Below are 26,978 nucleotides of genomic sequence, written 5' to 3'. Positions count from 1 at the left end.
GGGGCCTGACAATTGGTATTTTTAAAAGCTTCCCAGATGATTTTTTTAAATTTATTTTTTTAAAGATTTTTATTTATTTATTTGAGAGAGAGAGGTAGCGAGAGAGAGAGAGCATGAGCCAGGGGTGGGGGAAGATGGAGAAGCAGGCTCCCTGACAAGCAGGGAGCCCGATGTGGGACTCAATCCCAGGATCCTGGGATCATAACCTGAGCCAAAGGCAGATGTTTAACCGACTGAGCCACCCAGGTGCCCAAAAGCTTCCCGGATTATTTTATTTTATTTTTAAAGATTTTATTCATTTATTTGTCAGAGAGAGAGAGAGCACAAGCAGGGGGAGTGGCAGGCAGAGGGAGAAGCAGACTCCCCACTGAGCAGGGAGCTTGATGCGGGACTCGATCCCAGGACCCTGGGATCATGACCTGAGCTGAAGGCAGATGATTAACCAACTGAGCCACGTGGGCATCCCTTCCCAGATGATTTTAATGTGTAGCTAAGGCCGAGAACTGCTGGTCCTGGCCTTATTAAGAAGTCTAAACTCCCCCAAGGCATTTTGGCCATTCTGGGAGAGTTTGAGCTGGAGGGGAGAGGCAGTGGGTGTGGGCAGAACTTGGTACCCTTGACCTCTATTGGCCCATTCTGCCCTTGGAAATGCCCACCATCCTTGTTCCATAGGAGGCAGCCTCTTGTTCTTCCCCTGCTGAATTACACCGATGGCCGTTTTTATTTATTTTTTATTTTTTCTGAATAGGTAATCTATTTACAGGGTTGGACAATTTTAGAAAAGGAAATGCAGTAAAAAGTTGACATCTTATCTCTGTTTCCATCTTTCCCATTCTCCCATCCACAGGTTCCTCTCTGAATGATTTCTTGTCTCTGTCCAGAGTTTCTTATAGGTACAAGTAAATACAAATATATGTTCTTAGTTCTCCCCTTTTTAAAATCCAAAGTTAACATATTATATAAACTCTTCTGCTTTTTCTTCTTTTATTTAAATATACTTCAGATTTTTTCCATATCTAAATATCTCAAGCCTCTTATTCTGCTTTACACTGTGTAGTGTTCCAGTACATGGATGCACCATAACTCATGTGACCGTCCTCTATTGGTGGACATTTGGGTTGTTTCTAGTCTCCTGCTATTACAAACAAGGCTTCAATGGCCTTGAACGGTCTTCATTCACCCATCAGCACCATCTCTAGAATCCAAAGAAATCATTGACTACCTTCCCAGCTCCTCCTTACGCTAACACCAGCTGTGTGTTCTCTTCAGGCTACCACCACACCCACCTCCTTTCCCCTGGAGGCAGTGGTTCCCAAACTTTGGCATGCATCAGCATCTCCTGGTGGGTTTGTTCAAACCTAGGTTCCCGAACCTCCCCTTTCCTCTGATGTTTCTGATTCAGTAGGTCTGGGCTGACGCTCAAGAATCTGCACCTCTAAGACATTCCCAGATGCCACCAATGCCACTGCTCTGGAGACAGCACTTTGAGAGTCACTGCCCTGGTTCATTTTATCCTCAGTATGCATGGTTTCCTCCTTTATAATGACCTCAGTCCACCTTTAAGTCCTTTGCTATCTTCTTTCTTGAAGAAAACTTTCATCATTGTGGGGGAAACAGTGGCTGAGAGACAGAGAAACTCTGACGCTGCCTACTCAGTGCGTTTAGGCAACGTGTTCCCTGAGACTCGGTTTCCTCAACCACTAGAAGGTAAAGCTCTGCAAGCTGACAAGGGGTGTGAGGAGTAAATGAGATAATGTGTGTGGAAGTACTCTTCAGACTCTAAAGGGTTCACAAATGGAAGGAGCCACTGTCATTACTGAGCCGACAAGGACGTTTCCTTCTGAGGTAAGGAAGTGACTGCAAAGGAAGCAGTCCAGGGGAAGAATCGAAACTGTGAGCCAGGACCCAGCTACGCTGCTTATGGATGTAAGGGAGGAAGACGCCGGGAACCTGGAGAGGAGGAAAACCGGTCCCCGCCACCTCCCGCATCCTCTCCCACCCAGCTGGAGCTGGGAGCCCCACCATCTTTTCCTTTCCAGTTCTCCCTTCCTCTGGTCTCCCACCTTCTGCCTCGTGCCCCTTGCCTGGGGGGGGGGGGGGGGGGTGGGGGGTAGGGGGTGTTGCTGCTGAAAGTCACCACAGTGGAGGTGTGGGGAAGAGACATCTTTAGAATGGTGCTCGTGTGTTTATGGCCATGCCTGTCTTACCCGTTGGCATCTTTGTGTACTTCTGGTCGTCGTCTGTCTACGATGAACTTTAAAAACAAAGGCGCGCTAGAGACAGCCTGGGTACTCAAATCAACAAAGCACCCCTCACCCTTCAGATCTCCTTCCAATATAGTCAGAATAAAATGTGAAAGAAAAAAACAAAACTACGAAGCTTCAGTGCGCTGATTTAGCCTTTTGATGAGCGTTTTCCCAGTACCCACAGGAGCAGGGATTTGGAGAATTAATTACTTAGAACAACTGGTCTGAGGAGGTCTGCCTTAAAATATCTGCGCCATTAGTTCACCCGGACCAGAAACTGATGCCATGTTTAACTCGGATCGACCATGAAACTGTTCCTACAGAGAGTACCACACCGCCGGGTGGCCCGTAGCGCTCGGGCAGCCTTGCTCTCCAGCTTGTGGGTTCAGCCGGATGGGCACTGGCAGGAGATGGCAGAGCAGGGCATTGACTCCTCATTCTCTCACTGCTTCAGTGCCAGGAACTAGCAATTGTGTTGCTCTGTGATTACAGATAATCACTGTATCTCCAATAGGCTCCAATAATACTATTTCCCCTCCAGGACTGTGGGTAGTCATGGCTTCCTGCTGGTCCTTGTCCTTGGGGACATTGGCATGCCTGCTTCGTTTCCTGAACCGTGCCCACAGCTCTACGAGTGGTCCCTTCATTCAATTATTGGGTAAGCCCTTTTGAGGGCAATGCTGTTTTCTGCCAGAACTCGACTGATGCACACACATCAGGACTGTTGCGTAGGGATTATGTCATCTGTAGCAAAGTGGGGCAGAAGCAGGAGCTCGGCAGGAGTGGGGAAGAGCTAAGATTGCAGGGAGCGCTGTCTTTGGGCAACAGGCCATGGCAACTGATGGTCAGCACGGGTAGGGTGAGATCACCAGCCACCAAGGGCAGAGTCTTCTTTATCTTCAGCACCTTGTACAGTGCTGGGCCCCTGTGGGCTCTCAACACATGTTAGTGGAATGAAGGAAGCGATCAGCCCCCTTGATCGGCATCTGAAAAGGGAAGCAGGAGGAATCGAAAGAAGGGCTTGGGATGGGAATTGAGCTTGACCCAGTTCTTGCTTTCGCTTTGGGCCAGCCTGAAACAGATATGGGCTCTGAAATGCCATTGCCTCTCCCATCGTGAAGCTTAGATTCTAGCCTAGAAAAGACTGGTAAATAGGATCCTTAAAGTCTTTCTCACTGATGTTGTTTAATATTTTTAAATAACTTTTTTTTTTTGCTTATATGCCCATGTTAAATTTGTAAAATAGATTTAAACATAAAGGAGAAAATAAAAACCACTCAGAAATAATCTCTGCCATCTGCATATACCCTTATCCTCCGAGAGAGAGAGAGGAGACACTGTAACTTGCTTTTAAACTCAAGTTACAGTATATCGTGATATATTTTACATGGCATTGGCATCTTTTTACCAGCCAGGAGTATGATTATTAATTTTTTTAAGTAGGCCCTACTCAATGTGGGGCTCGAACTCACAACCCCCCAGATCAAGGGTTGCATGCTCTACCGACTGAGCCAGCCAGGTGCCCCTGATTGTTAATCTTGAAATGAAGTATGACACACAGCAAATGATAGGAATAACAAACACTGCTTGAGTCGTTACTATCTGCCAGGTACTATGCTAACTTATATTACGTATACTAACTTGGCTTAGTCCTCATAACAACCCTATGTGGTAGGCTTTATCATTATCCCCATTTTATACGTAAGGAAACTAAGACAAAGGGGGTCTGAATAACTTGTAAATATGATGGATTCAGGAGTCAAATCCAGACGCTCTGGCTCCATGATTGGAAGCAAGGTTGGCCATGGTGTCTCGTTGGAAGATTTGGCTCCCATTGCTTGGAATTGGGGTTAGATGTAGAAGGCCCAAGCAGATCTTTCCCCTCACATAGAAGCTAGCATGGACCCTACACAAAACTGATGGCCACTTATTTATTGAATGAGCCCCTGAGAAGTTATGAAGAAAATATAGACATGTCCCAAGTTACGATGATATAGGATGACATTTGAGACACCTTTTTGGACTGAACAGAGGGTGTACATTTTTTGAACCACCCACGTCCATCCTAGCCTCTTGGACAGAATAAAAAGTTCTGACCTATGGTACATCTTGATGTTTTCTTGTTATAGTTCTTGGTCAGCTTGTAGGTGGGTGATGTTTTCCGGAAGCACATCTCAGAACTCTCTCAGAGGTTGGATAGAGCAGGGATGGGAACCTGTGATGAGCAAGGGGTCTGCTGGAAGTCTCCCTCTTTTAGCTGATAACAGAGCACCTGATAAGTTCTACTTCACTTTGCTGATTTTGTTATCTCTGAGAAGATAGAGAACTTAATTTTGATAACAAAGGAATTTTTTCAACCAATTAATGAAAACAATCTTGTTTTCATGGCATTTGTAATAGTCACGTATACATAAAGGTTCCTTCCCAGCTTCAGCTCCCACTTGGTCCCCCACTTGTTGCAGTTGCCCATTACACCTCTATGCTTTTGCTCCTGCTATCCCATTTGTCTGAGAATCTTTGCCACATTCTTCATACTTCTTACCTAGGCAATGCCTTGCACTCCCAGATCAAATATCACCTCCTCCTAGAAGAATTCCTAGGTTTCCCCCCTTCCCACCAAAGTCAGCACTTCTCTCCTCTCCACGTGCACCAGCCCATGTGGCGGAGGGCTTTCTGACCACTTCATGCACTTCACTGTGACCTCTATCAGGGAGGGACTCTATCTCATATACTTCTGTAGCCCCAGCTCCTCACCGTGTGCAGAACTCAGATTTCACAAAAATACGTACAAAATATGGAAGGAGAAGCACAAACCCAAAGGTACATTCCAGAGAGTCGAATGGTCCTGTGAGAAATGTGAAAAGGAGGTCAAGGCTTAAATGAAGTGATACTCAAGGAAGCTGCTAAAGACAAGCAGCTTTCCTTAAAGTTGTATTCTGAGCCGGGAGAGTGTGCAGACGGAAATATGCTGCTGGGAGGAGAGGGGCAATGTTAGCCAACGATTAAGATAAGGCTGAGACCCTGCTAGCAGAATCCAATCTCTGTCAAAGAGACTGGCCTCTGCATTGGGAAGGGGGCAGTGAATGAGTTGCTGCTCAGCATAGTGAAAATGTTGGCATGAGATCACCTAACTCAGGGTTTCTCAGCCCGACTGCACTTTGGGGTCACCCGAGATGCTTAAAACCTCCCAAGCCACACCCCACACCGGGGGTGGGACCCAGCCATCAAGAGCTTTCAAACCTTCTTGGCCAATGTTGAAAACCACTGTTCTAATTTTTGGTTAAATGGAACTCAAGCCTACAGATCCAGATGAATCACAGCTCAGGAAACTTAAGGATTCTGAAGCAGAGAAAATCTGGAAAATAAGAGAGAGGCCAGAGAACTGGAGACGAGAAAATGCTTTCTTGAGATTGACAAAGAAGAAAAAATGGTATCATGAAAGCTGCTGAATTAAGCTCCAGGATGGTTCCTGGCCATGCGCTAGAACTTTGATTACAAAGACACCTTAGGAACTTACTGTGTCTCATCATGTTGATAGCATGAAACCAGTGAGAGCTCAGACAGAGCAAGACAGCCTACACTGATCGCCTTTCCCTGGGGCGGGCCTCTAGTTGGCAGATCCGGGGAGTGTCCCCGGATGGTGTGCATGGTGTCACTGTCCCCCAAGCAGAGATGAGCCCTAAGGAGTGCCTGGTGGGATGAGGGTGTGCACGGGGTTGCTTAGCCATGCGCATCACAAGATGGCATAGGCGAGGCCCAGGGTGTTTAGGGGTTTATTGAGCTTTATGGTAGTCAAAGCACTTTCCCGTACTTTGGCTCACACAGTCCTTAAAATAACCCTGAGGTGACAGAGCTAACTGACTCCACTCTACGGAAGAAACAGACTTGAGGATGTCCAGTGACTTGTCACAAGTCACGGAGTATGTGGCAACTCCAGGTCACACAGCCAGGCCTCCTTACTGTCTGGAGCCAGTCTTCCCGCCACCATCCCATCGAGCTTAGAGCTTCAGTGGTGGATTCTTGGGGTTGCCTATCACTGTTCCTGCCGAAGCCAGAACGTCAAAGGAAATTCTCATGGACACACATCCAGGGCTCCATCTTACCTTATGGGAACGTACATTTAGGGCGATGATGGTAAGCCGAGTAAGGGTTTGGGAGTGGGTGCTTAGCTGGCTGTTTCACATGGGTGGCCAGGGAACACTTCCCTGGAAGTGACAATCAGGCAGAGGCCTGAGAAGATGAGGGAACCACCTGCTGAGGCTAGGAAAGAGTGCTCCCGGCAGAGGCCGGCAGGGCCAGGGGCCAGGAGGTGGGGCCGCTCAGGGTGCGGCAGGAGCGGCGAGCAGGCCCGTGTGGCAACGGGAGGGAGGTCAGGAGGAGGGAGACGTAGGCCAGACCAGCTGAGCTTGCTCTGCTGCTCACCTAAGACTGAGCACGGGGCTCCTCTCCAGTGCGCACCCTGAGTCAGGCCGCTGTCATACTTTGTACACATTGCTCTTTGAGGCAATGACCTGGTAGAGCAGGAAGGACACCAGCCCGTGAGGAAGCCGGCATACTGTCTCAAGCCCCAGCTTTCCTGGCTGATGAGAGAACACAACACGTTTCTGCTTTCTTTTATTTTTTTTTTAAATCTTTTTTTTTTTTTTTAAGATTTTGTTTATTTATTTGACAGAGAGAGAGCATAAGGATGGGGAGCAGCAGGCAGAGGGAGACAGCAAAGCAGGCTCCCTGATGAGTAGGGAGCCTGATGCGGGGCTCGATCCCAGGACTCTGGGATCATGATCTGAGCCGAAGGCAGTCGCTTAACAGTCTGAGCCACCCAGGTGCCCCAACACATTTCTGCTTTCTGTCTGTTTCTGATTACTCTGCTGTGAAATAAGGGGCTGGGCTGTGGGGGAGCTTGGAGACCTTTCAGGCGGATTCCAGAAGGCATCACCCCTAAGGTACTAGAAGTACCTTATAGCTCTGGCCCTATGGGTGGGTGGCGGTGTGGGAAGGCTCAGTCCACTGGCAGAGCCCCACAAATGTGGTTTTGGTTTCCTCCAGACCCACCAGCACAGGGTGTGTGTGAGTGAGTGTATGTGCATGTGTGCATTTAATTTTTATTTATCTAGTAAGGATGTTACCATAATGTTATTTATATTGTATTTATATTATATTTATTGAATTGCTATAGAGGTTGTGCATTTTTCCACATAGTGAATAAGTATTCTCTATTTTCCCTTGGGTGTAAATAGTTCATTTCTTTTGATTTCTTACTAAGTTGGATTTTTGAATAAGTAACCAATAATCTGCTTTTCAAACCACAATGCTGGGTTTGGTTTGTATGTAATGGGTATGTAATGGGTAATTTTATGTGTCAACTTCACTAGGCCATGGTACCCACTTTTTGGTTAAACACCAGCCTGTTTAAACAAGATGTTGCTGCAAGGGGTTTTTTTTGTTTTGTTTGTTCGTTTGTTTTTGCTTTTATTGAGAGAGGGAGCAGCAGGGGGAGGGTCGCAGGGAGAGAGAGAGGAAGAATCTTTTTTTTTTTTTAAAGATTTTATTTATTTGACAGAGAGAGAGACAGTGAGAGAGGGAACACAAGCAGGGGGAGTGGGAGAGGGAGAAGCAGGCTTCCCACAGAGCTGGGAGCCCGATGCGGGACTCGATCCCAGGACCCTGGGATCATGACCTGAGCCGAAGGCAGCCGCTTAACCGACTGAGCCACCCAGGTGCCCCGAGAGAGGAAGAATCTTAAGCAGGTTCCATGCCCAACGTGGAGCCCAGTGTGGGCTCAATCTCACGACACTGAGATCATGACCTGAGCCAAAATCAAGAGTCGGATGCTTAACCCACTGAGCCACCCATGTGCCCTGAAGTGAGGTATTTTTAAAGATGTGATTAACATTTACATCAGTAGGGTGCCTGGGTGGCTCAGTCATTAAGCGTCTGCCTTCGGCTCAGGTCATGATCCCAGGGTCTCGGGATCGAGTCCCACATCAAGCTCCTTGCTCAGTGGGGAGTCCAGTTCTCCCTCTCCCTCTGCCCCTGCTTGTGTCCCCTCTCTCGCTGTGTCTCTCTCTGTCAAATAAATAAATAAAATCTTAAAAAAAAAAAAATTTACATCAGTAGACTTTAAGCAAAGCAGATTGCTCTTCATGGTGTGGGTGGGTCTCATCCAATCAATTGAAGGCCTTAAGAGAAAAGGCTGAGATCCTCTGAGGAAGAGGGAATTCTGCCACCAGACTGCCTTCAGACTTGAGTCACAGCCTCAACTCCTGTTGCTGTATAATAAATCTTCTTCCCTCCTCTCTCTCCATACATGTATATTACACTACATCTGTGTCACACAATGTATCTATGTAATACCGCATTTACAGATAGATAGATACATATTACATGCATACTAGTGGTTCTGTTTCTCTGTAGAGAACCTGACTAACACAGGGTGTGAACACTCCTTGACACCAGAGGCCAGTGCACCTGTGGGAGACCTGAGCTGCCTGGGATGAAAAGACAGCAGGGGTTGTGTGTGGTGTGGGTGGGACGAGTCCAACTTCAATGTGGCTTCTGATCTTATCTCCAAGTCCTATCTCAGGCTCATCTGATCAAGCTTTCTTCTTGCCACCGTGACTGACCCCTGTTCCCACCAACCTGGCAGGTCTGTAGCACAAAGACCTAGGATCTATCACCCTTGGTGGAGGCAAATGGGCACAGCAAGAGCATGTTTGTCCCCTTACTTCTCAGGTAAAATCTCAGCCTAGATCATGTCTTTTATCTTGTACATATGTCCCAACATAAATTCCCTTTGCCTTCCCATTTGAAGACACTGGATTACTTTCTTTTAATTTAAAGCTCTGATTTTTTTCCTACCTATTCTTTTTATCAGAATTCTCACTTTGTATTTTTCCCATTTATTATAGCTCTTTAACTATTTTCTATACACTATTTTCTCACATGTAGAAATCTGTCTCTAATTCCAATGCTACCCCCTTTATGAGCAACCTTTGTTTACTGATCATATTCTATTCACTATATACCTATGTGCCTTTGAAACTTTAGACTCTCGGTAAATGTCTTTTGAGCTCCCATCACTAACTAAATATACCAGCTGTTAAAAAACCAAAACCAAAAAAACAAGCAAACAAAGAGTATGTTTGTCAAGGAGATAGCCTGCAACATATTTTGGTAAGTGAAGTTACTGAATGAACTTCTCTACCTTCTCCCATCTCCTGCCCTCTCACCTGGAAATGAAACAGGACCAGGCCCAGAAGAGTGGGTAGTAAAAACCCACAGGGAGACCTGATGTCACAGTAATCACAAGTCACAATCACTTATTTGAAGTTGGGTTTTCTCAAGGAGGCAGCTTATGGTATGGGGAGGGCCTCACATTTGGCACCAGTCAGACTTCAGTGTGATTCCCAGGGTGGCCCCAAACTAGCCGTAAACCTTGGGCAGGTTACTTGATCTTTCTGTGCCTCAGTTTTCTGTAAAATGGGGAAATGATACTAACTTTATAAGACTGCTATAAGGATTAAGCAAGAAAATGTTTGAACCACATAAAATGGCTGACATTCAACTGGTTTTGACCTAGGAAAACATTTTCATGTGGTTCAACCTGAATCTTACACGCATCAATAAAATGTCCTGTTTTCCCTTTGTGATGGTGAGGGGTGGGTCCTGGACATAAATAAATGAGAGGTGTGGAATTCTGAGGGGAGGTTGCATGACCTTGGCATAAGTATTGTATATTTTGGGGCCCATTTCTTCTCATCTTTAAATGAAGGGATTTCTAAGGTCCTTGAAATTCTGACATTCTGTAAAAATTATTTGATTAATGTCTGTCACCCCCACTAAACTGTCAGTATCTCAAGGGATCACCATTGTCTCCCAAGCCCTGGGTGCAGCACCTGGAACATCATGTAGTGAAGCCATATTTGTTGGATGAATGAAGTACAGGAATAGCAAGAGTTACCTATGTGCCTCACTCATTTATTTATGCTTAACATTTCTTGAGTATCTATCATGTATCAGATATTGTACTTGAACTTGGGGTGACAAGGACAAAGGTACAAGTTGAGCCCTTGTTATGGACTGGACTCTGCCCCCCTGACTCATATGTTAAAGTCCTAACTCCCAGTGTGACTGTTTTTGGTGATCGGTTGTTAAGGAGGTAATTAAGGCTAAATGAGATCATAAAAATGGGTCTCTGATCCAATAGGACTGGTGTCCTTACAAGAAGAGGAAGAGACACCAGAGATGCCTCCTCCATCCCTCTCGGCAAGCACCTAGGAAAGGCCATGTGAGGACACAGCAAGAAGGGGGCTGTCTACAAGTCAGGAAGAGAGACTTCACCAGAAACCAAATTTGCCAGCACCTTGATCATGGACTTCTAGCCTCCAGACCTGTGAGAGAATCACTGTCTGTTGCTTAAGCCACCCACTCTGTGGTGATTTGTTATGGCAGCCCGAGCAGACTAATACAGCCCTCAAGGAGCTCATAGTCTAGAAGCTGTGGCAGATGAGGAGTGAGCGCTAATGCTGAGAGATTGGTCCTCTGAGATGGGATGGATTGGGGCTGTGGAAGCTCAGAAGTTGCCCAGTTGAGACTGAGAGACAGGGGTGGAGGGGGGCCAATGAAGGCTCCTCAGAGAAGGTGTTGTCTCTGGTAAGCACTGGAGCAGCAAAAGAAATGAGCAGGAGAAAGAGGAAAGGGAAGGGTGTCATGAGCATGGGGAGCAGCGTAAGTACAGGCCTCGGGAAACCGTCAGGTTGAGTGGCAGGTCATAACTGGACAAGACCCAGCAGCCCAAAGAAGAGGGTCAAAAGTTCAAGCAAACCATCTGGAGAATGAAGGGACAAGATGAGGAGAGAACGCGACTTACTCACTTAGGAGAAAATCAACTTCCAAGATACTTAGGGCAGCCAGAGACCCAGTCCATAATCCAATGGCTTGTGCTTTGTCAGGACAGGGATTTGACAGCAAGTGTCTCACGCATCATCATCATCATCATCATCGCCTTTCTCCCACCTTCCCCCTTTAGCCTGTGAATCCTCTGGGTCTCTGCTGACCTGAGAGCTCTTGCCCGGCTCTCTCTCTCACCCTCACCAGTCACTGCCTTTCCATTCACAGCTGAGTTTCTTCTACGAGTTACCTATACTCACCCCCTCTTCTCCCCGCTCTTCAACCCACTGTCACTCTTCTCTTCTCTGAGGTCCTCAGTGGCTCTTAGCCGCTGTATCTTTGTGTGATCTGACCCTATTATTCACTCCCTCCCTCTGGAAACCCTTGACACTTTGCTGGAATGCCTCTCTAGTTTAAGCCTCTTGAGGGCAAAACCTGTATTTGATTTAGTCATTGATGAAGTACCCATTGCCGGTGTGGTGCCGGCCCTCTAACAAGCATTTGACAACTTTCGAATAAATGACTCTCTTGGCATCTTTGACACCTCTCTATTCCAGTCATACACCTATTTCTCTGGTCCTTCTTTTCCAGCGTCCTTCACCGAGGAAGGCTTCTTCCTCCATCCTCTCCTTAAATGTTGCTCTTCCCTAAGGTTCTGTCCTTGATCCTATTCTTCTTTCATGTGACAGGCCGTCTTTGGGCCACCTCATCCACCACCACTTATGAGGACTCCGATTAAATCTACATCTCCAAGCCCGATTTCCCTCCTGAGCTGCAGACCTATAAGCCTCTGACTGGACAGCTATCTCTTAGCATCTTGTGAAAGCACATCCCGGTCCACGTGTTCATAATGAATGCCTCTTTCCCCCCAAATCTGCTCCTCATCCTGCTCTGCCTTCCCTAGCACCACCTTCTACGAGGTCACCCAATCCAAATACCTGCTAGGCTTCCACCCAATCGAATTCTAACAATTCTAGCTTCTTAAATCTCTTAGATCCATCTTCCCCAGCCCTATTCTTTCCACTAATATCCTACCTCAGGCTTTCACCGTCTCTCACCTGGGATAAGGCATAGATCTGGATGACTTTCTCTGTCTCCCCTCTAGCACCGTCCCATCCTTCTACCCTACTGCCACCAGTGTGATTCCCTCCAAAATAGAAATCAGCTGAAGCTATTCAGACCCACTTTACCTTCAGAATAAACTGGAATTCTCTAGCATGCCAAAGCAAGTATGAGAACAGTACTGGGGCTTCTGGTAGGTCAGTTTGCCCTCCCAGAGCAGGAGCTGGGCTTTGTTCCCGGGCCTGTGGTGTAAACAGGTTATGCCTCCATTCTTCCAGGGAGGAGGGAGAGACAATAACTACTGGTCCATTCTAGAAACATTGCCCAATGCCCTGGCATGCTGATATTTACCAGTAGTATGATTTGTGAGGAGAATCCCACCTGGATGTGCCTCCTGTGGAGATCTTGGGAAACAACACTTGAGTTATTTGCCGGGGTGGAGACTAGAGTGAGGCAAGTGGGGAACAAAACCTAAGGAGGCAAGTGCCTCCTTAAATTCTGCACCGTAGGTACCTCACTTGCCTCACCCTATCGTGTGCATGTGTTCACCTTGCTTGGCATTTCATTAGTAGAAACTATGAAGAGAAGCCTGGATACAAACTACCCGCAGTTTATGAGTTGAGGATCTGGATGAAATTAAGTGAGCCCTTTAAAAATGTAGGCTACATAAAAATAAAACATAACCTGGCTGGTGGATGTATAAATTGGGCCCACCATTCTGGAAAGCCATTTGGCAAAAATATATATGGAGCTTTAAAGTTCTTGTGCCATTTGACCCAATACACTTCCAGGAGTCTATCCTAATTAAGAAATCAGTATGTAGGGGTGCCTGGCTGGCTCCATTAGTAGAGCATGTGACTCTTGACAGGGTTGTGAGTTCAAGCCCCACGTTGGGCGTAGAGCTTATTTAAAAAAAGAAAATCCTGTATGTAGACAACTATTCTCATGCACAAAGATATTCATGTGCAATATTTATAATAACAAAGGAAGCAACTAAATGTCCATAATACAGAGGAAACTGCTTAAATGGTGGTAAATTATGCATTATTATGCATTATAATGCAGTCATTCAAATGATAATTATGTAGACTATAAATAAGTAAACATGCAGACAAAATCATATTAAATAAATTAAAGCTACAAATGTAACTATATGTATAGAATAATCCCAAACTAGTTAATACTCAGTATGTGCTTAGAAAAAAAAGGAGTGGAAGAATACACAACAATGTTAACAATGTTAACACCCATAAATTTCTGGGTTTGGGGATGTTTTTAATGTTTTTAAAACATTTTTCCCATTTTTAAAAATGTTAAATAATAGTCATATATGACTTTCATAATAAAAAAAATGAAAGTACTTTTAATTAATTTTTTAATTTAATTTTTTTAAGATTTACTTATTTATTTATTTCAGAGAGAGAGAGCCGGGAGGAGGGGCAGAGGGAGAGGGAGAGAATCTTTAAGCAGACTCCTCTCTGAGTGTGGAGCCCAACATGGAGATCGATCCCCCTTGGCTGATCCCATGACCCTGAGATCACGACCTGAGCCAAAACCAAGAGTCAGATGCTTAACCGACTGCCCCACCCAGGTGCCCCAAATGATGTTTTTAAAGAAAATCTATTTTATTCTCTGGGACTGCTCTTCATCATTGGTATTCACCAATAGGTCGCCACTCCAACTCCAGGTTAGGAGAGATGCTGAGAAGTTTTTGATGACAACCAATAGGGTTTGTCGCTGTGGTTGCTTTTAATCCTCATGAGCACATTTGGTTCAGATAATCTCTATGGCGGTACTGCTCCACAAATTCCCCTGTTCACCCAAGCAACTTCTGACTCTGACAGAACCAGGGCGTGTGGTTTATACACAGCAGTCTCTCTCCGTGCCCAGGACTTCCCACGATCCCCAGATATTTCAGCTCCTGGTTTTGTGATGTTGTTAAAACATCCTAGAACGAGTGCTGTGAGCCGTCACTGGGCTGTCTGGGAGCCCATGTGTGGAGGGCCCTCAAAACCCAGGAGGGGGACACTGAAGAGTCAGACCCCCAGCCCCGTCACTAGCCCCGATCTGCAGAAAGCTGCATTTCCGTTCGCACTAATGGATATTTCTGACATCTGTTCATATTTACATCCAGAGATAACGAGACCTGAAGCTTAATTTGGACCTAACGCTGATAAAGAACTGAGAGTCAAGAATGCCCTTACTGTCTCCCTTTCCTCATCAGTAAAGAGAGAGAGCTGGTTCAGGTTTCCCCTGTTTCACTGATGAACATGGGGCAAGCAGGTGTGCGGCTGTGACGGCCATCAGTTAATGACCCGTGCTGCGCTCAGAGCCGCCTGAGTGAGTCCAGGTGCCGAGGGGCCGTCCGCCTGTGCCCCAGCTGCCACCTCGGACGCTGTCATGGCCAGGGTGGCACGCACCGTGGGCAACGGGCGAGCAGCTGGCCTGCAGGCAGGTCCGTCCCTGCACCCTCCCCACTTACTAGTAGGGGACAATCTAATGATCCGTCCAGCCGTACAGCTTGAAGAAAGCTGCCTCGTTTTCTTTTCAAAGACATTGTAAGGGACCCACAAGTCTAGCAGAAATAATTAGAACTAACAAAATCATTCTCACTAATCAGAGACCCCATTGGCTATTTGAGAATTTGCAGATTTGTCCCAATCTAGGATGCGGACATCCAATAATTGCCCTTAATTTTTTAAAACAAGGTGCATATATTATTTTTTTCCAGAGTCTATCTTTCGCCTAGGACAATTCATAAGAGATTTAGGAATATACAATGATAGCACTGTATCTGATCTAGCATCATTAAAAAACAACAACGTAATTCTAACTTCCTAAAAGAGAGGGAGCAGGAGAACAAAGAGAAAAGGTGGGGAAAGGCATACACATAAAACATGATATGCTGGAAATGCCTCCAGAGCAATACCTTAAGCTCTATCCCCAGAAGTCCACTCACCTGCCTTTCTTAGACATCTCTTGTACTTCTCTTCCTCGCCAGTGCACTCTGCTTTCAGTGGCCCAAACCCATCCCCACCACAAAAGGAAGACGCCAACTTTCATATTCTGGACAGCCAACATGGGTTTCCAAATGCGAATGGTTCTCTCAAGAAATAGCAAAAAGGAAAAGGACGTTCTTTTTCTCTCTTAAGACATTATTGGTCTGTTCCTTATTCCAAGGATGTTTACTCATGCAAAAAAAAAAAAAAAATCAACCCACAGTATGTAATCTGGAGAGCAGGAGAAAGCAATTTCCACTAAACCTATAAATCCTCCTACGTCAGATGTCAGGGATTTTCTGAACTGAGGTTGAAGTCCTGTGTTCCTGTCGAACAATTATTTCGGCTGGTCTAAATTAGTTCATCATCATATGTGGTGAATATATTAGTAAAGGTCTGTATTTTCTGGTCCAATGAATAGAAGGAAAATGGACCAAAGCAATTTCCAAAATGAGAAATGCCAGAGGTACTGAACTGCTTCCCATGCCAAGTTAATGAGCTCCTCCCTGGATCTATTTTAAGCTTTCAGCCATTATTATTTGCTTTAGCTGAGGGCTGGATTTGCACAGCTCCCTGCCCCCACTCCCTTCTATGCTGAATCCACAGAAGCTCAGGGCTTCCTACCTGGGCAGGTTGTCTGTATGGCTGAGATTGGGAGGGCTAGTGGGGAAGAGGATTTTTTGTCTTTGTTTTGAACAGAAAGAACCACATTTCCTTGTCAGCTGTATTATTTGTATTATGAAATTTATCAGACATTTCATGTTTAAAAAATACCAGTAATAAATTAGCAATAGCCGTTAAGTCTGTGCTATCTACTGTTGAAAGAATGGGCCCAAAATGGAGTCACTTATGCTCAGCTCCATATCACCAAACCAAGACGTAGTTTCAGCTCCCCCAGAAATGGAATCTTAAACCAGTCAATCAGAAGTCACCTAATTAGCATCAGTTAGTAATCTACCTGATAGACCCCTGCCATCCCCTAAAGGAAAGTAACCTTGCAGTAACCAGTCTACTTTTTCCGTCTAGTGTAACTTCCTTGTCCCATCCCTTCTGCTTATACAAATCTTTCATTTTATATAGCTCCTCAGAGCTCCTTTCTATCTACTAGATTGATGTTGCCTGATTGGTGAATCATTGAATAAAGCCAATAAGATCTTCAGAATTTACTCAGTTTATTTACAGTTTAAACACTGTAGATAGTTTATCTTTTTCTTTGATGCTTATTCAAAGACTGCTATAATCAATAGGCCAGAGTTTGTGTCTTCAACAAAGAAGGGCACTCCCAGAACCTTGTGGAAGAAGATAGCACAAGGTCCTTCAAACCATTGACTCTTCAAATCTCGGCAGACATGGCTTGGATAACTTTCAGAGCATATCAGTGGAACTTAGGATTTCCAGGACTCTTTATAATTGAAAAGCAGACAGTTTCATGAAACTGCTAACCCAACATCCATCAGAATGAGAGTTAATTACATAAGATTGAACAAACTGGTGCAGGAAATTTTATTGAGGTTCTTTGGAATTCTGTTGATTTGTTTTAATGTCCTATTTATTGGATGTGTAAGGAAGCTTTTCCTTTTTCTTCTTCTTCTTTTTTTTTAAAGGTCATAGTTTTTGGTTTGGTTTTGTTTTAAAGATTTTATTTATTTATTTGACAGAGAGATACACAGCGAGAGAGGGAACACAAGCAAGGAGAGTGGGAGAGGGAGAAGCAGGTTTCCCGCTGAGCAGGGAGCCTGATGCTGGGCTTGATCCCAGGACTCTGGGATCATGACCTGAGCCGAAGGCAGACGCTTAACCATCTGAGCCACCCAGGTGCCCCTCCTTTTTCTTATGCTATATGTAATTCACAATAATTTTGTAAATTCTACTGTTGTAAACTAAAATGAAACATTTAAAAATGATATATGGTTTTTTCTTTTTTTTTTAAAAGATTTTATTTATTTATTTGAGAGAGAGAATGAGAGAGAAAGAGAGAGAGAGAGAGCACAAGAGCAGGGAGCGGGAGAGGGAGAATCAGACTCCCCGCTGAGCAGGGAGCCCGATGCGGACTCGATCCCGGGACTCCAGGATCATGACCTGAGCCGAAGGCAGTCGTTTAACCAACTGAGCCACCGAGGCACCCCTCTCTTTACTTTTCAATATAATTGTTTACATATGTTCAGTAAGAATCTGTCCTCCTTTTTGCCAAGACATAATTGGAAGACTCTATTAGGGGATCAATGCATTGCCTGGAATATTATAGTTGCTGATGCTCAGTTGAATAGATGTGACAAGCCCTTTTAAAGAACAAAGTTTGGGGGTCCCTGGCTGACTCAGGAGATAGAGCATGCAACTCTCGATCTAGGGATTGTAAATATGAGCCCCACGTTGGGTGTAGAGATTACTTAAAAATAAGATCATTAAAAAATTTTTTAAAAGAATAAAGTACAAAGTTTGGCTATAATTATGGAGTCAATGCTTACAAAGTCCTCCCAGGAAAATTGACCTGAACGAGTATATAGAGTCCAGCCTGATAGGTAATAAGGAAGGTCACTTCAAAGGCAAGCCTTTGGGATATTTTTTTGACACCTCAAGAAGAGAGGAATTTGCCCAAATGTAAAGGTACTGCAGCTAAAGTCGGATGAATATCTTGGGACAACAAATAAGATGTGCTTTTCAAAGTCTAGTCTAAGATTCCTTATGAACACTTACAGAGAGAAGTTAATTTGGGACCATTCAATACTGTATGACTCTAGATTTCTCAAAGCAGGCTGAAAGGAAGCCTCTCTGATCAATCAACAATTCTGATGCACCTATCTAAGTAATCAGCCAACCCTAATGAGACCAGCTTTTTTTGATGACCAAGAATAATCTTTAAGTTATGTGTGATCACAAGGGGAAGGAAGTCTGCCAGGAGAAACTGTCAGATATTGAAATGGACAAAAGAAATTATTGGGTGTCCTTGCAATAGAATACTAAGCCTTGTCCAGTGGACCCTGCAGGGATTATCTCATCCTCTAAGGATGTGGCCTTTGATTGTCTTTGACCAGACTATTTTACAACTCTGTACAAGTAGACATCAACATGTAGAAAGCTGATAGTAATATATCTTTTCTGTCCATAGCTATGCAAACTATTCTTTTTGTTCAGTACATAATATAAATCTCTGTAAATCAAATCCTCATATGAACTACTTGTAACATCTTACTAGTCCTCTCACTAATTAATGAGTTAAATAAAAACTTTGACATGTGTTCATTTTTATAGTTAGATGAGAGTTATGATTAGATCTTCTTATATAAATTATCCTTTAACAGCCGTCAATAAACAGATGATGAAAAGAATTCAACATACAGAAATAAAGACAGAATATGTGATGTCTCCAGAAGTCAACGCAAGCCAAGCATGATTAGATACTCAATTGATAGTGACTTGCTGACCTGAAGAATCAAAGTGGCAAAGGGGAAAGACCCTGGGGCTGAGTACACAAAAATCTCTAAGCCAAGAAGGCATTGAGGGGGCCATTAAATGACTCTTTGAGGCACATGTTGGAATATTGGAAAATGCATTTCTTTCTCGCTTGGAGGACCCTGGACATAACCAAAGAGAGCAAATCCAGATGGCCTGAAATATGCATTTCCTACCTTCTCTCAGTAGTTTAGCAGAGAGCCGGCTCAACAGGTCTGAGTTAGCTCAATGCAAGGACAGGCTAATGCTAGATGCCCAGCCTTCCCAACAAGGCCACTTGTCCCACCAGGAAGCTCCAACGGCAGAACCCTATGGGAAGGGGCCCTGTCTTGGAGCCCTTTCTGCATTTGGCCGTGGCAACCATACCCAGCCCAAGCACCCTTCGGGGGCGGGGGGGTCATGAGGGCTCAGAAAGCCATGTGCACTTTGCAACTTCCCAACCTATAAATGCTCTTACTAAATGCTTCCCCCCCATTAACACCATGTAACTCTACTGCGGAGAATATCCATGCCATTTTTGCAAGATAAAGACATGGGAGGGCTTTGTAAAGATGACATGTGGCCTGAGAGAACCAGTTGGGGCTAGCATCCAGATTCAGGAAGGCAGAGGAGTTAGAAATCAAGATCCAAAGCTTGAGGACACAGACTGACTTATTCAAGTATGGTATTTCCAGACCAATTTTAAAAACCACTGTTTTTGACCAAATCCTTCTTTTCCTTTATTCAGCACACCAGTTTCCTCTCTTTCTACCTTCTTCCTTTTTTTTTTTTTTAGATTTATTTATTTATTTGAGAAAGAGAAAGTGCGAATGCCGGGGGTGGGGGAGGGGTGGAGAGGCAGAGGGAGAGAGAGAAACTCAAGCAGACTCCCTGCTGAGCGAAGAGCCCAATGTGGGGCTCAATCTCACGATCCTGAGATCATGACCTGAGCCGAGATCAAGAGTCAGACACTCAACCAACTGAGCCACCCAGGCACCCCTCTAACTTCTTTTTTTTTTTTAATTCCTCACTCATCATGGCCTTCTCTACACCAGTGCAGGACCTCCAGGGTAGTATTCCTTCAGTGGAGAAGGGACCAGGTAGTAGTTGAGGCTAGCTTGCTTTCTCATTGCCACTTCTAGGCTCTTCAAATGTCCCCTTGCCTCCAGCCCTCAGAATAAGCCCAACATTCACTGACCAAGAAGGTCAACTTTAGACACCACACTGCTGGCTGCTCCAAGACAATGGCCCTAGGTCTTCATCAATTTATTTTCAAGTAACTCACTCTAGAACATTCTGTCACATCAGTTTTGCTCTGGCTCTGAACACAGTGCCTAAATGTGGTTTCCTAGCATTGGACTGAAACTTGCCAGGTAGGGAATTAGGGATAAGAGAAAGCAAAGAAAATGAATTGGATGAAACAATGACCAGAAGAGTCATTTTTCAGTTCCTGATGCAGGTACTTATTTACTCACTGTATTGCTCAACCTACAATTTAAACTGTTGTATAACTGAGACATTCAAAGACCAACAGTAAGATAGAATATTGTTCCTTTCTCATATAACAGTTCAGAGGCGAGCGGTCCAGGTTGATGGGGAAGTCTGCTGCATACAATGTCTGTTCCATCTTATTGCCCCTTCTTAGGGTGTAGTCCTTATATGCATGGTTAAAGTTGGGCTGCCCAGGTCATGGGGAGAGGCAAAGAGAAGAAACGAAAGGCAAGCAATTTCCTTTTACGAAAGTGATACGAGAGCTGAACTCATCACTTCTATTCACATTCTCCTGGCAAGAAGTAGGCCATTTCCCAACTGTGAGGAGTCTGAGACGGGTAGTTTCTTGATGAGTCACCTTATGCCTAGCTAAAACTCCTTCATTATGTAAAAACAGGAGAATACATTTGGGGGAACAATCAGCAGTCTGCCAAACTCTAGTTATTCTCTCCATCCCGGGAGTCAGGTAGCAGTGACTTGAATCCCAACTTTTATTCCTATAAACCCACTTTGTTGGGCTCTTTTTCCCCTTTGCCCCTTCACGTCTGGAGCTAACCACTCCAGATCAGTCAGAGCACCCGAACAAAACAAAGAGGGGACAAAATGTCCATCAGACCATTAGTATCAGGCATGCCAAGAAGGCTGTGGTACTTACAGCAGGCGTTGACAGCCATCAGCCCTGTTCTGCATCTGCTATTTTAGTTCAGTGTGATTCCCTGATCTCTAGGTCTTTTTAAGCCCATCTGTAATGGAATGTGTCATTTTCCTGTTGAATTACTAATCCATAAACCAGCTGGTGTGGATGTCACACCGAAACCACTTAAATTACTTAATTATTTAATATGGTGGTGACAAGAGGCTATTTGGAGACTGCCCACCATCTATTTTACAATTTTTATGATTGATGGGATATCTAGATTAATAAGAAGCCTCAGTTAGCTGGATTGAGCTTTCCACTGTCTAAGTCTTTGGATCTGAACAAACCCAGCCAAGAGTTCCACAAGTGCCCCAGCCACAACTACAGTGCCAAGGACCAACAGACCATCAGAATATAATCCTCCAGTAGCGGAGTCGGAATTTTATCCACACATATTTTTTCATCATGAGAATCATCGCAAGCTTGGTGCCTGACACTTGGTAGAAATCAATAAATATTTGCTGCATGAGTAGATGTCTTTGTCTAGATTCACTTTTTCTTTTCTTTCTTCCTGTGTGTGCGTGTGCGTGTGTGTGTGTGTGTGTGTGTGTGCGTGCGTGTGGATATACAGTTGTTCCAGCACCATTTGTTGAAAAGACTATCCTTTCTCCATCAAATGGTCTTTGCTCCTTTGTCAGAATTAGATGACTATATTTGTATGGGTCTATTTCTGGTCTCTCTATTCTGTTCCATGGATCTACGGTCTACTCTTTCAAAAATATCACACTGTCATGATTATTGTAGCTGTAAAGTAGATCTTGAAGTTGGGTAGAAGCAGTCCTCTAACTTTGTTCTTCTTCAATATTTTAATGGCTATTCAGAATCTTTTGCCTTTCCATATAAACTTTAGAATCACTTTCCTTCTATGGTTTCCCGATGCACTTTGAATAAAAGCTAAACTCTGTATCCTGGCCTTGAGACTCCTGCCCAGATCCCCAAGTGTATCAGGTTACCTTCCCTCATCTCATCAGGCTCCGGACATTGTGTTAGATGTGACGGTTTCCTGCTATGATGTTTTATGTGTCATCTTGGCAAGGCCATACTACCCAGTTATTTAATCACACATTAATCTAGGTCTTGCTGGAAAGGCATTCTGTAGATGTGGTTCACATCTACCATCAGTTGACTTTAAGTAAAAGAGATTACCTTTGATAATGTGGGTGGGCCTCATCCAATCAACTGAAAGAACTTAAAGAGTAAACCTGAGGTTTCCCGGAAGAAGACATTCTGCCTAAGGACTACAGCATCCTCTCCTTCCTGAGAGCTCCAGCTTACCAGCCTGCCCTATAAATTCTGGGCTTCCTGCTCCAACAATCACATAAGCCGATTCCTTGAAATAAACAAAGCAGGAGATAGATAGTTAGATAAATACATAGATACATAGAAACATAGATCTGTATCCCCTAGATTCCGTTTCTCGAGAGCCCCGGCTGATACACATGGGCACCTCAAACTCAACCACAGGGACTGCCGGGAGCTCTGCTGCCCTCTTGGCGGGGCTGGCTGGCTCTCCTCATTCTTTAAATCTTAACTGAACATTGCCTTTTCGGAGAAGCCCCCCAACCACCCTACCTAATTAGATTTTGTATCTATTCCTTCCCTTTCTAAGTACTCTGAACAAGATTTCAATCATCTGTGAGGCATATCTCTTTTGCTCATCACTTAGAATCGTCACTGGCTCACAGTAAGTGCTCAATAAATATTTAGTGAATGAATAATGAACCTATTCAATGCCCAATGCTTTTATTTCCTAAAGAACAAAGTACATAAATACATTGACATTGTTTTCTAAGTTTAATTTTGAAGCCTTCCAAAAAATAGAAAACAATTTCAGATGCTCATGTAGTGATACCTTTTAGGAAAACGTTCAACAATGTTTGAAATGAAAATTATTTTTGATTAGCATTGATTTAATTTTTTAAACACAATACCATAATTGCCCCAATTTTCTCACCTTGAAAGTTCATCCAAATCCAAACGACCCTGTGTAGCTCATCTTTTTTATAAAATAACCTCTCAAAACCGCAATAGTTCATCTTGAGCTCTCCTTCTCTGTGTGCTGATAGCATTTAGTCTGTACTGCAAACCTTAGCATCTAATTATCTGCTGCCTAAAATGGTTGGCTACTTGTTTCACATACACTGTGTTAACCTTCTTTCTCTAAGGACAATATAAAATGTCATCAACTGTATCTTATTCAGCTTTTTATCACACCAGCGCCCAGCACAAGACTTTGTATGCTGTTGGATGAAAAATTACATTCCTTTTTGATTCTTTATTTCTCATAATCATGGTAAAATAATAAATGTTTCATGAATGCTTAGACAAATTACCTGGTGATTCTCTGAACAATCCCTCAAACACTTGGCCAAAATCTTTGGGATGTTGGGTGTTTGGTCTCCTTCCTATGAGGCAACCCCTACTTCCTGCTTTGGCAAGTTCTTTCCAATAGGAGCCACAAGTGGGTCTTTAAAATGTGATTTTTTTAGTTTAAATTGATTAGAGGTTATGAACATAAACCAGCAACAAAGGGCAGTAAGAAAAACATATATATAATCCCCCACCCTTGAAAAGGAGAACGAAGGAAGGCAGCACTAAAGATTCCTGTTTTTTAAAAACTACCATGGTTTGTTATTTTAGATGACTTGAATTTTTCCCCCCATCAGGTGAGAACTAGTAATGAGAGGAGGACTTACGACATATAGAGTATTTTCAGCACAGTAATGGACATCTTGGGTAACTTTGGATATTTTTTTGACTTGTTGTACTGCAATCTCTCATTTGGAATAATCCCTCTAAGTTATAGATCCATCTAGGACTAGCAATAAATAATAAGTATCTGTAAAGTGCTATGTCAATGGAAAGAAAAATATCACAGAAATAATTTGCAACAACCTCCTCAACAAGTGACCCGTGGAAAACCAATAAATAGTTTAAAATAAAAAGTAGTCAAGGGACGGGGAGCCTGGGTGGCTCAGTTGGTTAAGCTTCTGCCTTCGGCTCAGGTCATGATCTCAGGATCCTGAGCTCGAGCCCCTCATCAGGCTCCCAGCTCAGTGGGGAGTCTGCTTCTCCTTCTGCCTGCCACTCCCCCTGCTTGTGCTCTCTCTCTCCCTCTCTTTCTCTCAAATAAATAAATAAAATCTTAAAAAAAAAATAGTGGCTCTTCAAGAAACAGACTCTTAACTCTAGAGAACAAACTGATGGTTATCGGAGGGGAAGAGGGTGGGGGATGGGTGAAATAAGTGAAGGGGATTAAAGAGTGCACTTATCATGATGAACACTCAATAATATATGGAAGTGTTGAGTCACTATATTGTGCACCTGAAACTAATATTAACTATACTGGAATTCTAAAGAAAAACAAACAAACAAAAAGTAGTGGCTCTCAATCACTATTTCAGCCCACCCAAGGGACTGAAGACCACTGGGTGCCCTTGGGGAAAGCAAAGGGAGTCCATCAATCTATATATACAGGTACTGTATCTGCAAAAAATAGAGGCTTGACTCAAGCAGGCTTAAAAAGAAATGCATTATCTCACAATAACAAGAAACCCAGGCTGCAGGGTTATTTGATTTAGTGGTGTCATCAAAAACTCAGGTTCTTAAAGAACAGCAACAACAATAACTCAGGTTCTTTCCTTCCCTCATTCTTTTGTGTTTCTTCTATTTTCTTTCCTGTGGTTGAATATGGCTGCCAACAGCAACACGTTTCCTCACTCATAGCCAATGGGAGAGAAAGAGAGACAACCTCTTCCCGGAGTATGGAAGATAAGCCCTTCCCTACCGTTTGACTGGGCCCACCACGTAAGGTCGTAAGTCCACCCCTAGATCAGTTACCTTCATCAGGGGAAAATGTGATCTCAGACGAATCAGGATCCCCTTCTGGACAGGGAAGGGGCAGATGCTTGAACAAAACAGGGGCTGTGATTCAGGAAGGACGAAAACAGCCTGACAGCGGGCCTGGCCTCCAGGGGTGCCCACCACGGGTGCGAAGCGTCTGCAGGCTGAACGCACCACCCACCTTTGCCGCTGTTGTCCTAGGGGCTCCTGGGATCAATAAAATGCAAACCCATTTTGGAAGGGTTTTGGAAGTGCAGCTGAATTCATAAGGGCCTTTAGCCATATATTTCCTCCACCCAGAGATATTAAAATGATAACTACAGTCCTCCGATTAGAAAGGAAAGAAGGAAGGAAGACGGGCTGTTGGTGACATAAACCTGTGAATGACACCGCTGGTCCTGTGGGGGGTCAGTGCAGCCCTGTCTCCCTCTGCTGGAGTCCTGATCAAATTGTTAAGGCAACTTTTTATCCTTTCCAAGCCTGTCGTTAACTGAAACACACAGGCTTCTAGGTTCAAGTATAACTTCACAAAAAGTCCCCTAGTTTCTTGTTGATGGAGTTTGATATGCTCATCCCAGCTCCAGAGGAGTCATCGTGGAGAAAAAAGGAAATACTGTGAGATCAGTTTATGCCTAAAGCCACAGTGACCGTTTGGAGCCCTTCCTGGGGTGTGCTTAGGATGAAAGAGGGGCGGTGATGTGGGGTCCCCTCAGTGGCATTATGTGGTCTGAGGGCTGAATGCAAAACACAAGGAGTTCTTTCATCGTCCCGGAAGCAGCGCAACTGCAGAATAACTCCAGTTCGCAACTGAATGGTCCTGTGGCATTTACGAAACATTTTTACATCCGTGGTTCCATTTGGCCCCAAGAACCAGCCCTGGAAGTAGGCACAGCAGATTACTACATCTACTTCATGGATGAGGAAGCTGAGGCTCCGAGATATTCAGTTATTTTCCGCAGGACATGTGGTTAATAAACAGGAAAACTTGGGCTTTTGATCCCAGGGCCTGTGCTTTTCCATTGACTCTAACTCTACCCCCTTCCTGAAATGGCTGGTGTGCAAAATGATTTTATTTATCACACAGTCTTCTTATCTAACATGTTGCCCGAGGCATTTTGAAGACACCTTAGATCTTTTAGTTAATTAGTTGCAGATTTCTCCCCGCTAATTAGGGGAAATGATTCATTTGAATGAAAGAAGGCTTTTTGGCCACAGTAAGAATGAATTTTTTGAATGAGAAGCCACATTTAGAGCTGTTCAACTCTTGAAGAAAAGAATGAATGAATTTAATCTTACCATAAAATAAACAACAGCTTAAGCTGAACTCAGCAGCAGAAAAGGACGTAATAGTTGTGCAAATTAATGTATGACTGTTTGACTCTTTTTAGCATGGGACTGTCTTGATGCACAGATTAACTTTGGTTATATAATTCCTTAAAATAAGCTAACAAAAACTCCACTCCCTTTGAATCTGGGGAATAATAAAAACAAAATAGCTACCCTCACCATGTATTCACTTTTTCAAAGGACTCAGTTCTTTGCTTTAAGGAGAGAGAAAACACTGGGGATCCTTAAAAGTCAGTGAAATGAATGCTTTTTGTAGATTTGTGTCCACTTTCTGCCCTCTGTCAGGGTTGGGCTTTTTTTTAGGGTCTTCTTTTTTTTTGTTTAAGATTTTATTTATTTATTTGGCAGAGATAGAGCGTGCGCACAAGCAGGGGGAGGGGCAGGCTGAGGGAGAAGCAGGCTCCTCACTGGGCCAGGAGCCCGATGCGGGGCTCAATCCCAGGACCCCGGGACCATGACCTGAGCCGAAGGCAGACGCTTAACCGACTGAGCCACCCAGGCGCCCCACCTTAGGGGTTTCTGAAATCACCCGGAATCTTGCTCTGTACCCTGCTATCCCACCAGGAGAACCTCCAGGACAGCTCCAACATGAACATAATGACAGGCTTGTAGAGGACTGCCGTCCCTGACGGTTAGTACCATCTCCTAGAACCATGACTATCCCAGCTGGAGGGGGTGTTGGGGCTCTCCAAGTTAATTTACCTCATTTATGAACAGAAAACAGGTCCAGATGGGTAATTTGGTTTGGGTCATGTTTCCCAAGTGGCTACAAAGTTGTAGGAGGTTCTTATTCTTATTAGCTCCATTTACATACACCTGGTAATTTCCTGTTTTAGTCAGTGCTGAAGATACAGCCAGCCAATCCCTGGTGATGTGGTTTTGGAGGCCACAACTCCTGCTTCTAATTATTCTGTAGAAAAAGCTAAAGAAAGCAGCACAGGTGGTTTTCTCAGCTGGTTCTTCTAGAGTTGAATA

The 26,978-nt window shown here is 44.2% G+C and overlaps 1 protein-coding gene across 1 annotated transcript in view; it reads right to left on the bottom strand.

Moving 5' to 3' along the window:
• The window catches only part of GABRR1 (gamma-aminobutyric acid type A receptor subunit rho1), a 33,573-nt gene extending 18,295 nt beyond the window's left edge, over nucleotides 1-15,278 (bottom strand). The window contains exon 1 of the mRNA XM_032409292.1: nucleotides 15,157-15,278. Coding sequence (XP_032265183.1) covers nucleotides 15,157-15,278 — 122 coding nt within the window. The remainder of the gene's footprint in view (nucleotides 1-15,156) is intronic.
• Between the last annotated feature and the right edge of the window lie 11,700 nt (nucleotides 15,279-26,978).

The sequence above is a fragment of the Phoca vitulina genome, unplaced genomic scaffold (genome assembly GCF_004348235.1).
Source record: "Phoca vitulina isolate PV1807 unplaced genomic scaffold, GSC_HSeal_1.0 scaffold11, whole genome shotgun sequence".
NCBI classification, from domain to species: Eukaryota; Metazoa; Chordata; class Mammalia; order Carnivora; family Phocidae; genus Phoca; species Phoca vitulina.
The sequence above is the reverse complement of the archived record's forward strand: the minus strand, read 5'-3'. Positions and strand labels throughout refer to the sequence as shown.